Source organism: Accipiter gentilis, chromosome Z (assembly GCF_929443795.1).
Source record: "Accipiter gentilis chromosome Z, bAccGen1.1, whole genome shotgun sequence".
NCBI lineage: Eukaryota > Metazoa > Chordata > Aves > Accipitriformes > Accipitridae > Astur > Astur gentilis.
In genome coordinates this window covers 52,966,030-52,981,289 of record NC_064919.1, presented here as the reverse complement: position 1 = coordinate 52,981,289, position 15,260 = coordinate 52,966,030, and the positions used below count along the sequence as shown (strand labels likewise).

At 39.5% G+C, this 15,260-nt stretch overlaps 1 protein-coding gene across 4 annotated transcripts in view; it reads left to right on the top strand.

Moving 5' to 3' along the window:
• Positions 1–15,260, top strand: part of CCDC171 (coiled-coil domain containing 171) — a 153,328-nt gene that overhangs the window by 8,721 nt on the left and 129,347 nt on the right. For all 4 annotated transcript variants that reach the window (XM_049795856.1, XM_049795855.1, XM_049795854.1 and 1 more), the window contains 3 exons: positions 1,856–2,030; positions 4,929–5,110; positions 10,178–10,324. In XM_049795856.1, coding sequence (XP_049651813.1) covers positions 1,856–2,030; positions 4,929–5,110; positions 10,178–10,324 — 504 coding nt within the window. The remainder of the gene's footprint in view (positions 1–1,855; positions 2,031–4,928; positions 5,111–10,177; positions 10,325–15,260) is intronic.

Genomic DNA, 15,260 nt, shown 5'->3' with positions numbered 1-15,260 from the left:
GTAGCCGGTATAGTGTTATGTTTTGGATTTAGTATGAGAATAATGTTGATAACACACTGATGTTTTCAGTTCTTGCTGAGCAGTGTTTATATTAAGTCAAGGATTTTTCAGCTTCTGATGCCCAGCCAGCAAGAAGGCTGGAGGGGCACAAGAAGTTGGGAGGTGTTGTGGTTTAAGCCCAGCCAGCAACAAAGCACCAGGAGGCTGCTCACTTGGTTCTCCCCCCCCCCCACCCCGCTCCCTGGGATGTGGAGGAGAAAATATAAAGAAAAGCTTGTGGTTTGAGACAAGGACAGGGAGGGATCACTCACCAGTTATAGTCACGGGCAAAAACCGGACTAAACTTGTGGAAAAAAAGCAAAATCAATCTGTTGCCAATCAAAGCAGGATAATGAGAAATAAAACCAAACATTAGAGTACCTTCCTCCTCGCCCCTGCCTCCTTCCTGGGTTCAGCTGCAATCCCAGTTTTCTCTCCCTCCTCACCCCAGCAGCGCAGGGGGACCGGGAATGGGGGCTGGGGTCAGTTCATCACACCTCGTCTCTGCTGCTCCTTCCTCCTCAGGAGGAGGTCTCATCACACCCTTCCCGTGCTCCAGCGTGGGGTCGCTCCCGTGGGAGACAGTCCTCCATGAATTTCTCCAACGTGAGCTCTTCCCACGGGCTGCAGTTCTTCATGAACTGCTCCAGCGTGGGTCCCTTTCTGTGTGCTGCAGTCTTTCAGTCACAGACTGCTCCAGCCCGGGCTTTCCCGTGGAGTCACGGCCATCTTGGGGGGCATCCCCCCGCTCTGGCGTGGGCTTCTTTCTCCCCGGGCTGCAGGTGGGCCTCTGCTCGCCTGCTCCCCTCCGCGGGCTGGGGACACACAGCCTGCCGCCTCACCAGGGGCTGCAGGGGCATCCCCTCCTCCCCCGCTCCTCCTCCCCTCCTTCCGCACTGACCTCGGTGTCTGCAGAGGGGTTCCTCTCACATCCCGATCCCCCTGCTCACTGCAGGTTCCCCCTCTTAAATAAATTATCCCAGAGGCGCTGCCACCACTGTCGCTGACGGGCTCGGCCTGGGCCAGAGGCGGGCCCGACTTGGAGCCGGGGAAGCTTCCAGCAGCTTCCCACAGGAGCCACCCCTGCAGCCACTCCCCTGCTACCAAAAGCCCGCCACACAAACCCAAAACAGGAAGGGATACGGCCAGAGCAGCTGACCCAAACTGGCCAAAGGGGTATTCCATACCATGGGACCTCATGTCTAGTAGAGAAGTCGGGGGGGGGGGAGTGGGAACGGACGGAGCGGGGCATGGAACAGGATGGGATGGGACATGGACACAGGGGAGGGGAGCTGTCTGGGGCTGGGGTGGGCAGATCGCTGTTCGGGAACTAACTGGGCATCGATTAGCAAGTGGTGAGCAATTGCATTGTGCATCACTTGTCTTGTACATTCCAATTCTTTTATTATTGTTATTATTGTCACTTTATTATTATCACCACTATTATTATTTTCTTCCTTTCTGTCCTATTAAACTGTCTTTATCTCAACCCATGAGTTTTACTTTTTTTTTTCTTGATTCTCTCCCCCATCCCACTGATTGGGGCGTGAGCGAGCATTTATGTGGTGCTTAGTTGCAGGCTGGGGTTAAACCACAACAAGGAATAGGAACAGTTTGCATAAAAAACAGTAGAAGTACTTAAAATCTGCATAAATGTGCATTTCCAAGACTATATTTCAAATTCAAGTGGAATAAGAAGGCAGCTGTAAATGCAATTCAAAATATCTTTTAAAAATATTCTGTAGGTATATTTCTGTAACATGCATTTTTTCAGAGGACCATTGTTGCCAGTTTTCTGAAACAATTTGTTTTCTAGCTGTCCAACTGTGAAAGCCAGATAGTGAAATTACGGTCGGAAATTGAGAAAGGAGAGGCTCTTCGACAAAGTCTGGAGTACGAACTGGCAATTGCCAGAAAGGATGCTCGTCTGAAAACATATGCTGCAGAAGAGGAATTAAGTGATGCAAAAACCAAACTTGCGGAACTGCAAGGTAAGTTTCAAAAAAAGCAAACATGGAACAAAGGCTAAGTCAGTTCCAAGTCAGGAAGACAAGTGAGAAGCAGTGACTTAATTAAATTTTCTAGTTATTGCTGTTTTTCTTGGATTGCTCTTATCTTTCCTGTCTCTTATCCATCTGTTTTTGTAAACTCATAGGAGTTTACAAAACTCCTGCTGTTGCACGTGTGAATTAAAACTAACCTGCTAAACCTATCAATGCTCTTTCCTCTTGCCTTTTACCTTCTGTTGTTCCCTGTTTCACTGCTGTCCTTGGACAGAATTGTAATTGTGGTGGCTGTCTCCACATCCTGGTTGTCACTATGCCCAGCAGTTCTTCTTTTCCATTTCAGGGAAAAAAAGAAAAAGTCCATTCCTGTTCATTTGTTTGCACTATTTCCAAGAAGTTTTTTCCAGAGGTTCTCATCATGCTGCTTCTTTCTTTCATCTTTTCAAAGGTTTCAATTGTTGTCATTGCTCATGTCTGGTTTCTTTTCTTCTTATCATCCTTGTTTCTCTCTTTTTAGGTAATGGAACATGTATGTTATGACAGTAGTATGTGGAAGGGAAGGTTTTTACCTAGACATTTTTTCCCTACTAGTTTTGTATTCAGAAACTCAGATTTCCTTGTTCTTCCTCAACAGAGAGAGATTTCTCATTCTTACAAGTAAGTGAGGTGCATTTTTAATTACTTAAGGAAGTATGGTACTTTTTTAGTCTAGTGTAGGAGATGTATTTGTGAGTGTGCTGAACCATTAATGTTCCATGAAGAGTGCTCCTTGTGGAGATTTTATGCGTTGAAGAAACTTACAAATACTTAAAGAACCAGGTGTTTTTTAAGATAATTAGAAAGCTGAACTTTTCAGTCATTTGGAGAGCACATAAGATTTTGGGTTTTTTTTTGATTTTTTGGTTTGTTTGGGTTTTTTTTTTTTGATTGCAAACTGGAAGAAGGCTTTTTTTTTCCCTTTGGAAATCTTCCTGTGATTGCAAGCTGAAGACTTGAACTGCTAGTCTCTCACTTAGAGGAAAGCTGTGTTTCGTTCTGTGTATGCTCACTTTACTGCTAGTTTGCTCACCAATTTAGGAACAGTGTGTGTGTGTGTATTTTAAAATACTTTAATTTTAATTTTGTGATTCACTTTATTATTCAGAAAACTCATTGGCTGCTGTATTGGGCCCAGCTGGCAGGTGTCGTTGGTAGGTGTGGGTCTGCGGGGCAACCTGTGTGAGCAAAGAGGTCTGGGCCTGCCCAGAGCTGGTCCGGCCAGCTCCACAGCGGGCAAACCCACCCGGCGCTGCGCACCAAACCGCCCACTGGAGAGTAGCTGGTGCCTCTGCCAAAATGTGTTTCAGAAAGGGTGGTAAATGCCAAGAGGAAGAGAAAAAGAAGAAGAGAAACAGCAAGAGAGATAGGAGCAGAGCAGCAGTCTGAGCAGGGGCTGGGGCCAGGCCAAAGTAGTGACTGCCCATGCAGGCACCAGGAGGCAGGACTCGGAAGGAACTGTTGCTGATGGAGGACTTGCAGCACAGTGAGCCCAGTCTGCTGTGCTGCCTGTAACCTTCCTGAAGGGACTGGGCTACCGTGCGGTGATGGGACTGGAGAATGGAAAGGGGGTAGGATAGGTTTTGCAGTGGGATGTTTTCCTAAATGTGTGTGTGTGTCTGTGTGTGTTAGTTTCTTGCAACACCAGAATCAGGAATTAGAAGTCTGTTAACTGTTACATTGGTTGAAATTTCTCAAACTGTTTTTTTTTTTTTTTTTCTCCTGTGACAGGTGCCAAAGAAGTTAAATAATCATGGTGTTGCTTCTCAATTATTTTGCAGTTTATAACTTCCTGCTTGTTTTCCCATGTCACTTGGAGCCTTCCTCACCTTATTTGGTGCTTTGATGTGACCCTGACTTAGCTCCTTGGTCAGAAGGCCTTATTTGTAGCTTGGACTCTTCAGTATTTCCTCCAAATTGTTTTTCTGCTGTTCTCACTGAGGCTTAACTTTCTGCTGTCTGACAGTCCTTTCCCATCATTGTGTCCACTGATTTATTCATCGTAATGTGCCTCTTCTGTTCATTTTATCCTTCTCCAACAGGAAAGAAACTTCAGAAAACTGGCATGAATTTGAAATAAAAATCTGTTAGAAAGTGGTGATCACTTAGATGCCAATTTAGGTAGTTGTACTCAGCAAAATGAAAAGCCAATATAAAGTACTTTCATCTGAAAGCTAGTTTGTAGAATAAAGTGAAGTTGCTGGTCAAACTGCTTAAATAAATAGGCATAGGTAATGAAGCTTTCTGCAGCATTTAAGCTTTCACAGAAAAGTATATACAGAGTTCCCCTATCTCAAGGCATTTAGTGTGCTGAAGATTTAAATCTCTTGAGCAGCAGTAAATTTCCTTGGAAAAGTTAAGTCTTTGCTCGCTAGCCCAACCTGCCTTAGGTTTTCCTATAGTCCCTTTCATGGGGCAGGTGCCTTTCTTTACCGTCACTTAAACTGAGCTCAAAATTAATTGATACAGACTAATACCTACATCAGATAAACATTGGCAAATAAGCTGGCCAAATATTGTAGAAATCTGAAATTAAGTCCTGCATGCTATAGAGACCTCACATGAAAGAATTACCTCAAGTTTTTATTCTTTTCCCAGAGGAGAAGAGTTTTAATTTATAAAAAGCTCTAAAGCATTCCTATGTCCTTGTGTGAAAGGTGCTGTAGGACCACAAAATTTGATTGTTTCTTTGTAGTGAAGGTCATGCTCTCTGGTGCTGGAAGTGTTAATGTTGCAATGTTCCACAAGATATCACAATACACAGAAAAATTGACAATCATTACACCTTGTTTTTTCTGAATATGCTTTGCAGTGCTACATGTCTTCTTCCTCTTTTTCTATAAACAGTATTGAATGAAAAACTTCAGCAGAAAGTGGCAGAGAGTGAGAAAATGTTTCATATTGCTCAGCAGAAGTGGAAAGAACAACAGCAAAGACTTGCAAGTGAGAAGGATGATATCCGCAGAACTTGCAACAGTGAATATGAATTGCTTCTTAAGGAAAGAACCAAACTAGAAAGTGTTTTGCAGGTATGATATTTTAATAGTTGAAAAGTTGCATGAGAAGATGGCTGGAACTTTTCGGGTGCAAAGTGTGTGGTGGGTTGGGGTTGTTCTGGTTTACGGAAAAAACTGCCCCAAATACCTAAACACTGCAGAATACTTCTGAAGAATATAGCTTTATAAAGTTACACTTACTGTGTCACAGTATTTCTTGCTTTGATGGAATATGTTGTGGCTGATTTTCAAGGTGAACACCTAAAACAAGTTACCAGTGCACAGTCATAGTGAGGCCCATTTGCACTGTTGTGCTAAGCTGAGTTAGTAAAACTGGGGGCACCCAACACCTAGCTTCTGACTCCATTTGCCTCTTATCTCCCCCAGTCTGACATCTAATAGCCTGTAAACACCAAAATCATTTGTATAATACAGACACTACACACTGTCAGGGAGCTCAAACAGTGGTGATGGCATTTCCACCTGTGCATTGTACATTATTCGCTCCATGCCACATATGAAAAATGACCACTGTTGGAAATTTTGCCACTTGGTTAGGAAAAAATCATCTAATACTAAGAGATGGCCTTATTATCTGTTTTAGACTGAGGGTTTTTATTCTTCAGATAACTAATTTCATTGTATTTCATGATATAAATAATTTTCAAAGTTGAGTTGCACTGGTATGCATAAATCCCTTAGGTGTTAAATATGTAAAAAAATAATAAAAATACAAAATTCTTTTTACACTTTTTTATACAGTCAAGCTATTCAAAACTGAATTATGTTTCAAAGAAATCTAGTAGTAGTATGGCGTGGAAGTGCTGAGTTAACATACCCAATTTTTACCGGCTCCCCAGGGCATAGACAATTACACAACTATAATTTAATAATTTTAAACTTTTTAATTGACAACTGAATTACCTTATATCTTAGCAATGTAATAATACCATCTGAGGAAAATCAAGAATGTATTCAGCTATAGTTATCCTTTATGCTTTTAAAAAAGTGTAGTGCAGAGGCTCTGTTAAGGCTGATAGCCATTTAGTCATATGCATGACATACACAGAGAACAGAGTGCTACTAAGAGATTGACTCTCTTCTATTCAGTGAGACTTTTTCTTTTTCAATATTGCTATTTTCTTCTTTTATAGCTCCCCTTCAGATGTGGCAGACTTGTCTCAGTTGGTCTGGGCATTGGTTAAGCAGTAGAAAATTAGCCCTACTTTCTTCCTGCCTGGTCAACTCCAAAGCCTGGGACAGGCCGAGACAGTGCCAAGCAGTCTTCCCAAATGACACAAAACAGTGCTTACCTGGCAGTTTGATAGCCAACCTACCTGTTGTACTACATCATGGTGCTGTTGGTCAGATGCTGTATGGCACTTGTTGGAGAAGCTCCTAAAAAAACAGGGTAGAGAAAATCCATTTATTACATGTATTCCAAAAGTACTGTGTACTGACTCTTCAGCTGTTTGTTTGAAGGCAAGAGCTGGAAAGAGGTGCAATAATGAGATCTGAAGTGGAAATCAGGTAGTATGTGGATACGTAATGTTTCTGTGCATGGGCTGTAAAAGGAGTTGCACTCTGTTGTTACCTTAATGACCAGTAGCCCTGATGGTGGAGAAGGATCCCACTGAACTGGATCTTCTCTGAAAGGACAAAAAGTAAGTTCCCTCCTCTCCCCTCTCCCCAGTAATTTTGTGGATACATTGAACAGTGCTTTGAAGGAACAGATTAGGAGAACTATAAAGGAATGGTTAAACACACAAAAAAAAAAAAAGGAAAAGAGAAAGCCAGGGAAGGAGAAGGCTTCAGAGAAAAACATATGAGTTGATGGACAGGTGACACCCTAAGGTCATCAAACCTACAGAAACATGATGCAGTCTTCATTCAAAGTCGATGCTTAAAAGAGTAGGGTTAGGTATAGGCTATGAAGAAAGCTATTTTTTTAAGTTGCCAGGTAAAATAGGCTAAGAGCGTGGCTTTGGCTCTGAGTTCTGGCTAACAATAGGCTGTGCTAGGTTGAGGAGGCTTTGGAATGGACTCATCTTCTGTTCTATACACTGTTTTGTAGAAGCCACATTCAGTGAGTTTAATACTGTATAAAAAAAGCAATGTTGGAGAGTTACACACTCTCAAGTCATGTTTGGCCTCATTGAAGAAGCAGTGGACTACTTGGGACATAGTGTTCTCTGTCAATGGATGCATATTCGGAAGTAAAGGTGATCTGCAGAGGCAGGTGTTTGGTTGGTGAATTAAAGCTAGAAAATTGTCCACTCTTAAGGGAAACATGATTCACTACTAGGTGTCAACTCCTAACCTGCTTTCAGTAGTAAAATAGTTCCATTTTCCCACTTTGCTTTTGTAGCTGTTTCCCTGCCCATCACCCTAGTTATAGGTTTTATCTATAGTCATGAAATTCCAGCAAATTAAAAATACATACATAAATGTTAAATATGGACTTTTCCAGCAAATAAAAAAAAAAAGTTAAATATGGACTCGACTGCCTTAGTTGTTGCTTGGAAGCTTAATTGATTTAATCTTGGAATAAATATCAGAAGAATCTGGGTTTATAAATTATGACTTCAGATGTGTTCCAGTCTTCTGCATTGTGTATTAACACACCTGTTTTAAATACTTTTATAATTATTTTGAGTTATGAAATGAAAGCTAGATAAAGTGAATTCAATTTTGGCCTTAATATGTACATAGAAATGAGATTCTTACGTGTATGCAAATCCTCATTGGAAAAGCTGCACTTCATGAACTGTAGTTCTGAACTTGGCTATGAAAATGCTGAGGTAGGCGTGGAAATGAGGTCACCTTAACCTGTTGAAATGTGTCTCTAAGATAAGGAGAGAAAGTAATCTTCTCTGCTTTCTAACAGGTTTGCAGTGTGCCCTATTGGGTGTGCTTAGCATGCCATCCACTTCATGATGTAGAGTTCAATAGTAAGTGCAATAGCATCACCTTGTGGTTAGTCAGAATATAATAGTCCTTCACAGAAGCACTCCGTTTTTCCTTAGACTACTTGTGAAATCGTGCTGTATATACACACTTTTTAAAAAAAATCAGCCATGTTTTTCATAAGCAGATATATATAGAGAGTAAGCGTGTATATCACGTGCAGGTATACATGTTTATATATATATATATATTTTTTTTTTTTTACATGGTGAAGCGGATTTCTCTTTGAACCTTCTAAGTCCAGGTGACTGCTGGGATAGTCTTGCCCAGTTTCATACCAAGTCTGAAAAGTTTAGAGGCTTCTTTAAGATTCTGAAATCCATCCTAAACTCATATTGACTTGTGTAACAAGCTTGATGTATTCATGTCAATTTTAGTCTGATTAATGTTAACTACTATTCCAGTATAAAATGTGTTTAAGTCTTGATGTAGTATTTTCCAGCAAACTATGTATTACTTATTTCATGTGCCCTTTCCCCAGCTCACTTTTGTTAATACCTGGAAGATATACCTGAGCAGATAAATATCTCTGTATCGTTCCAGTGTGGAGAGAGTGGGAGTAATTGTGTATTTATATAAAAATGATTAAAATTTTTTTTTAGCATGCTGATGGGAAGAAACGTATGCATTGGCTTTATATTACAGGCAAAGTTAGAGGATTAGCTTAAATTTGGTCCATATCCAGGTATACTATTTTTGCAGTACATTGATTTACTGAGGTTCCCATTTTTTTCTTCACATTTGTTTCACATACATGGTCCTTGTTATCCTTTCAGAGGATGCCAAAAAATCAAGCGATAGTGCCTGCGCATGAAAGAAAAGAGAAAATAAACTTAATTTTTCAGTTACTAATTGGTAACACTTGGCACTGTAGAAGAGTCGTAATTCCCTTAGTGTAATGTCTGAGTGGCCAAAACTTTCTACCTTAAATCTGGAGGAACTTCTAAAATTTGTTTTCCAGACTTTGGAAAAGACTAGTATTTCTTTGATCTTAATGTATAAACGTGGTTCTGTCAGACTTCAGTCTTCTGAAGAATCATTCTATATGAATAATTCAATTTTTTCTCCTCCTTCCTGCTCTGCAGATGCCTTATGATTAGTAATTTCTAGGAATAAGATTATGTGATGTAAAAATAATAGCAGAATTGCAGACCAGCTGGTTTATTTTCATAAAATGTCTCTTGCCATGATATTGAAAAGGAGTAAATGAACAGGAGGACTTATTGTAATCTTTCTGTATTTTACACAGAAAGTAATTTTAACAAATTGGGTCTCCAAAGGTCCTCCAACTAAATCACTGGATTTATAGCTTGTTTCTGATGCTAGTTACAGAAAAGCTTATTCCTGTCCACTAGACCAAAGCTTTTCTTTTTGAAACTTCTGGGATCTCCAGCTTAAGTATACACTAGACTACTGGGGGTTCATTATTTGGCTGCTTTCCTCCGAGCCTGGTGTGGTGTGAATGTGGATTTTTGTAGCAGTGACTCCACAGAGCTGCTGAGTCCTGTAGTGTTAGTAATTATCCCAGCTTGTAGCTTGGTTCAACTTCTGAATGCAGAAATTGAAGTGGGGAGCAGCTTGATTATTTTATTCTACTGAGAACTTCAGAGTTCATGTAGATATTTTTAAAGTAATTAAGTTTCTAGATGGAAGAAAGTCTTTCTCAGAATAGCAGAAATGGACATTATTTAGTCTACGGGAGTAACTATTTCTAAAAAATGTCAGATTCAATTTCAAGTTCTAACAATTAAAATCAGAACAATGTCCCTATGTTATCATTTCATCAAATGCACTTAACTGTTTACCCCTCCATCATTCCTGTTGAGCTGGGAGAGACAAGAGATTGGAAGAGCAGCCTTGTACTCTTTATAGGGTAAGATTTCCTGTGGGGAATTGGCTTTGATTAGTATTACCGCAGAAGGTCATGTTCATAGTGATTTTTGAACCAACACATTTTACCTGGTGGGGAATGAAGAGCATGTCTGCTGTTGGGTAAATTGTTCTGTTGACATGTGCTAACACATTGGATTTTAATAACCTGTTCTGATGCAGTCTCCATTCACAAAATTTTGATCTTTTTACTATAATTTTTTAGCTTAGTAAAAGCATCTTCTAATGCTTTATTATTTTTAGGAGCAGAATAATGCATTGCAAAATATGCGCAAGAAAATGAAAGATATGGAGGTGGAACACAATGATTGTACTGAGCTGCTGAGGCGCCAGGCCAACGAGCTTGAATATAGTGCTGAACGAGAGGAGCGACTTAAAAAAGAACTTGAAGTAAGGTTTTTTGATTATTGCTATTAGTCTCAACAAGCACTGACACTCTGAGCAATTTCATTTTTGAGGGATGGAACATCCCACTTAGGCTGTGAATTCTGTATACCGGATTAACAAAATGTTGAACATCTGTTTCGCAGAAGAGGCTGAACGGATGAATGCCACTTAAACTGTGTGCCTGACTTGAGACTGGTGTTTGAACAGCAGATGGGAAAAAGTTTATGTAAGCGTGAAAACAAGGCTAACTTTACTTTAGGAACTGTGTACATTTTCCCTAACTTCTTAATTTGTCTATCTTCCTATCTTTTTTGCTTAAGAACAGATTTTGAGAATTAGTGATTTTGCAGTGGAGAACCTACTGGAGCTGAGAAAGTCACCAGATATTGTGCTAGGTAGAAAGAATAGCATACTGGAAGATCACAGTGGTGTTATGGCAGCCTCTTCCTGTCTAGACTTAAATGCCACAGATAGTTTTAGTTTGCCTGTCTGTTGAGTGACACCCATTGCTGAGAAGTCTCACGTCTTTAATATCTTGTAAATGTGTCCTTTTATTAAACTGCTAGTTCTCTCCTAAATTTCAGCGTTCTGTTTGTTCAGTGATAGGCTTTGTATTGTTATCTCTATGTATGGTCTGGACCAAGACTTCCTTGGTAGAACATTTGTCACTGCAGAAAAGCATAGTGACCAGATGATTCTTTATCCTGATGTAAGTTTTCCACCAAAGGCATCTTTAAATATTTTCTACACTGAATTCTAAAGAATTGATACTTGCGGGATATTGGGAGCCCTTAAAGGAGTAAGTGACATACAGTTTTCAGCCATGCTTGTTCTCTGTTATTTTTCCCCTAAAGGCAAAAGAAGTGTTTAAAGCATTGATTCCTAGGTAGGTAGAGTGCTGCATTAAAGACAGAAGTACAAAAGAAAATTCCTTCAGGGAAGAACAAAGCTCATCAACTAAAAACACTGACTTATTGACCAACAAGGTAGACTTTTGTGCCCTCAAAGAGATCTACAGGAAATCTATTGTCAGGTATTGTGGGCTGCACATATTGGCCTAGGCAGAATTACCTTCAGTTGGAAAGTGCTGTGTACTGTGAAGTTCCAATAGACCTTTTAAAAACAAAGATTTTTGCTTCCAAGAGCTTGAACAAGGGCTTTTTTTGTGCCTTCATGGCTTGTAACATGTTGACATAGGAATCATGAGCTGAAAGGAGGAGGAGATTTGTCTTTCTAAATATTGTAATTGGATGTACTCACTATCTATATATTTGAAAAGGAAGATTTTAGTTCCTAGAAAATGTGTAACTGCTATGCCATGGAGATGATTTTTATCAGGGAATGCTATCTATTAACCACAATCAGCTAAGATATTTTCATTGCTGCTTAATTTTTATTAAATTCTTTTAACTTACTGAGTCTTTCAATAATGTTGTGAGAAAATGTATGTGAGATGTTCAGACTACAGAAAAATCAGTCTTGTGGTACTTTTTTTGAGTATAGCTATTTGAGCAGTGATTAAGGGAAGTATGTGATGAAACCTCTTGCATTTGAAAGCTTAAGCAAATTAGCAGAGATCCCTGTGAATAAAAAAAAAAAGAAGTCCAAGTTAGACAGCAATGCATATGCTTTAGTCAGCTTGCATCTCACTTTACTATCTCAAAAGTAATTGGCTGTGCATATGTCTGAAAGGGTCTACAACAATAACTTACCGATTCTATAGTTGAAGTCAAGGAGAGATTAACCAATGAGCATCTCTGAAAATACCTTTATTCTTTAAGAAGCAAAAGCACTAGATATTTTAAGTTTTCAACAGTGATTACTGTAGGCAGCTTTGATTACTATAGACTTCATACTGCATAGTGGACTCAAACTCCAGAGTTTGCAACAACAGCATCATCTACATCTTGCAGGGTACCAGTACTCTGCATCGCTGTTTGTGGAGCAAAATTTGTTCTGCCTTTTCTGTGGTCATGAAAGGCTGCAGGGACTCTGAAGTTCAAAATTCCGGTTAATAAAATCTATTTTAAGTTGCTCTCCCACCTGTAATCTCTCTGAAAAATATTATATGTGGAGGAACAGTTTAGTATTAACAGTGTGAAATCTAGTTGCAACCTTTCTTTGATAAATAAATTTGTCATTCCTCTTCCTCTCTTAACTTTCTGGAGCTCAATCAAGCAGAGGCATTATCTGTCATTCACGCTGAAACAGAGTGGAAAGACCTCAACCAAAGGGACCAGATGAGCTGCTCTTCACCTCTATAGCTCACTTATTGGAACTTTGGTCTTGGAGGCTGTAAGGGAAGGAAATGGGGGAGTGTTCAAGAACAGGCATTGCACAAAGGAGGGGAAATGAGCACAATCTTCCCTTCTAATTGTGTTTGAAAGAAAGGACTATGCCCTTTTAAAAGGGCATGCTGCATTCCCAAGTAGAAAGAAGTGCTTCTGTGAAGCCTGGAGATTGTAGGGATTTAAACATATTGCTGTCAGTAGAATTTCCTCCTTTCTCCCGTAACAGCTGCCTCACTAGCATGCTAGGTTCTGTGGATCACATTCTTAGTTGCCAGATTCTTCCTATGCATTGTGGAAGAGGCATTAAAGAAGGGCACTAAAGTCTGGGCAGTAGTTTTCACTGTGTGCCAACGTGCCAAATTCTCCTTGTGTTTCTGCCCACCTGGTATTACTCTCACATAGTTCTGTGGTGTTCTAGCTGTCAATTTAAAACTCCTCAGTGTATGAAAATAAGTATTACCCACGTAAGAAACATGGATAAAATTCTGATAACCAGTCCTGTACTTCCAGCTGTGGTTAAATACAACTCTTATTTTTGCCTATGATGTCAGTATTTGAGATGGCTGTCTACTCAGATATAGAAACCTTAAAGTAGTATACCCCAGACAGAATGGTTTACATTTTTTCATTAAGTAGCCCCGTATTTCTTTATCTGTCTTCATGGAATTTTTAGCTTATAGATTGAAATTCGGCTTTTGTGGGAAGATGAACACAGGAGAAGTCTTATTTAATTTAAGGTGCCCATTGTGTTAATGGGCATTTAGTTAGAAAATGTGTACTTAAGTTTTTGATGGCAGGGAACTTCTTAAGCTGATTTGCATGAAGAGTAGTGTAATTCTAATTAAAAGGTAATCTTCCGTTACATGCTACTTCTTGATGTGCAATGAGGATGAACTTTTTTTGGAGTTCACAAAGCTGTGCCTCTACTACCCTCTGCTGGACATAAGGAAGAAGACCACAGGAAAATACTTCTGTTGCAGTAATGAAAGGAAATGGTAAATTTAGAATCTTTTTCTTTTTGTACAATGGAACTCTTATGAAGAATTATATCTAATAGACTGTACTAGTGAAAAGAAGGTGAAAAAGGTCTCCCCCCCTTTTTTTAATTTTTTTTTTTTAATATTAGTCTGGTTTTATCCTTCAGTCATCATTCTGAACGGGATCTAAAAGAGGACATTTCTAGTTTCTGGAATTAGAAATGAAGAGAAAGAATAATGACAAGTTTCTGTGGATTCTTCATTGAAAGATAACTGTTGGTACAGTGTCTAACTTGCTAGTTTTCCAGTTTGCAGTGACACCAATGTGTGTACCATTGCACGGATGTGGAGTCCTTCTGAAGTGGAACACATACTTACTGTACCACAAAAATTTAGATTGGGAACCCTATTTTCATTCTGCCTCTTTAGTCTGAGATTCAGTAGTTGAACAAATTCTTGATGTATTTGTATTGAACTCATCAAGATACTACTATTTATGAGTCAGTTTCCTGGAACCAGTGTCTTTTATTTTAGCCTTTATCTCCATTGCTCTGGAAAGATGATTTCTTGGGAAATATAGAGCAATTTGTATATAAAAATAGTGTTTCTTGTGATGTGTCTAGCTGCCAAAAAGCTGGGTGGGAAAGCTGTTTGACAAACAGTGGAGGAAAGGGGAATGTGGATTTTACCATGAGAAACAGAATTATTAGTTCATAAATTTCAAACTCTTTGTTTTGTGCACAGAAGTATAGTGATTTTGTATTGTTTGTTTTATGTGTTTGAGGCTGCCAACTCTTAGTAAGCTGGAGCTCAAGGTCTCTCAAGTTTTTAAGCCTTTCTCATGAGGCCTGAAAAATGTCCCATAACTTGGTCCATTTTATTTCTGAGACTGAATATGTTGCCGTTTCTCTAAGAGTTTGAGTTACCATTTAAAGACCATTCCCTTAGCTTTCACGTTTCCTTTCCTGCTCTCTGCCTGTAAGTATATTGACCTTTTCATGTCCTGCTAAATGTGTCATATTGTATTAGCTTGGTAATGCTGCTATGTTGGGGAGATGACTGCAAAGACGACTTGAGTGATGGTCTGTCTCTGTATTTGCAGAAGGTATATGTACACGCAATAGTTTAAGGCTGTGGGTGTATTAAATTTCTTACTGTTTCTAAGTCAGTGAAACATGAAATTTAGGTCCCAGCTAAAAACAAAACAAAACCCTCCAGACCCACAGACCTGCTTTTTTTTCTCCTTAATTTTACCATGAACTGCAGTATTATGTAAGCTATAGTTCTCATAAAAAGACTTGAAAAAACTCCAAGCAGTGTGAGAGAGAACAGATTCCTCAGCCACTTAACAGTGCTACTGGTTAAACTTTAAACTACTTTTTGTCTAGTGTGACTACATACTTCTTGATGTCTTACCCCTACTTAATCCTCTGCTTTCTAATGTCTCCACAATGCACAACTGGCATCTAGGTATTCTAGCTACTGTGACTGTCTTGTATATCCTCTTAGCACTGCAATTTTCATAACAGTATCTCTGTGGTGGCTCCAAAGTTCATGTTTCTCCAGTGAGACACTCACTGACTTAATAGACTTTGTCTCTGAGAGGAGCTTCCTCTTTATTATCTCCTCTATCATCGAATTATTCAAGTCCAGTTTGAAGGCTGTTCACTG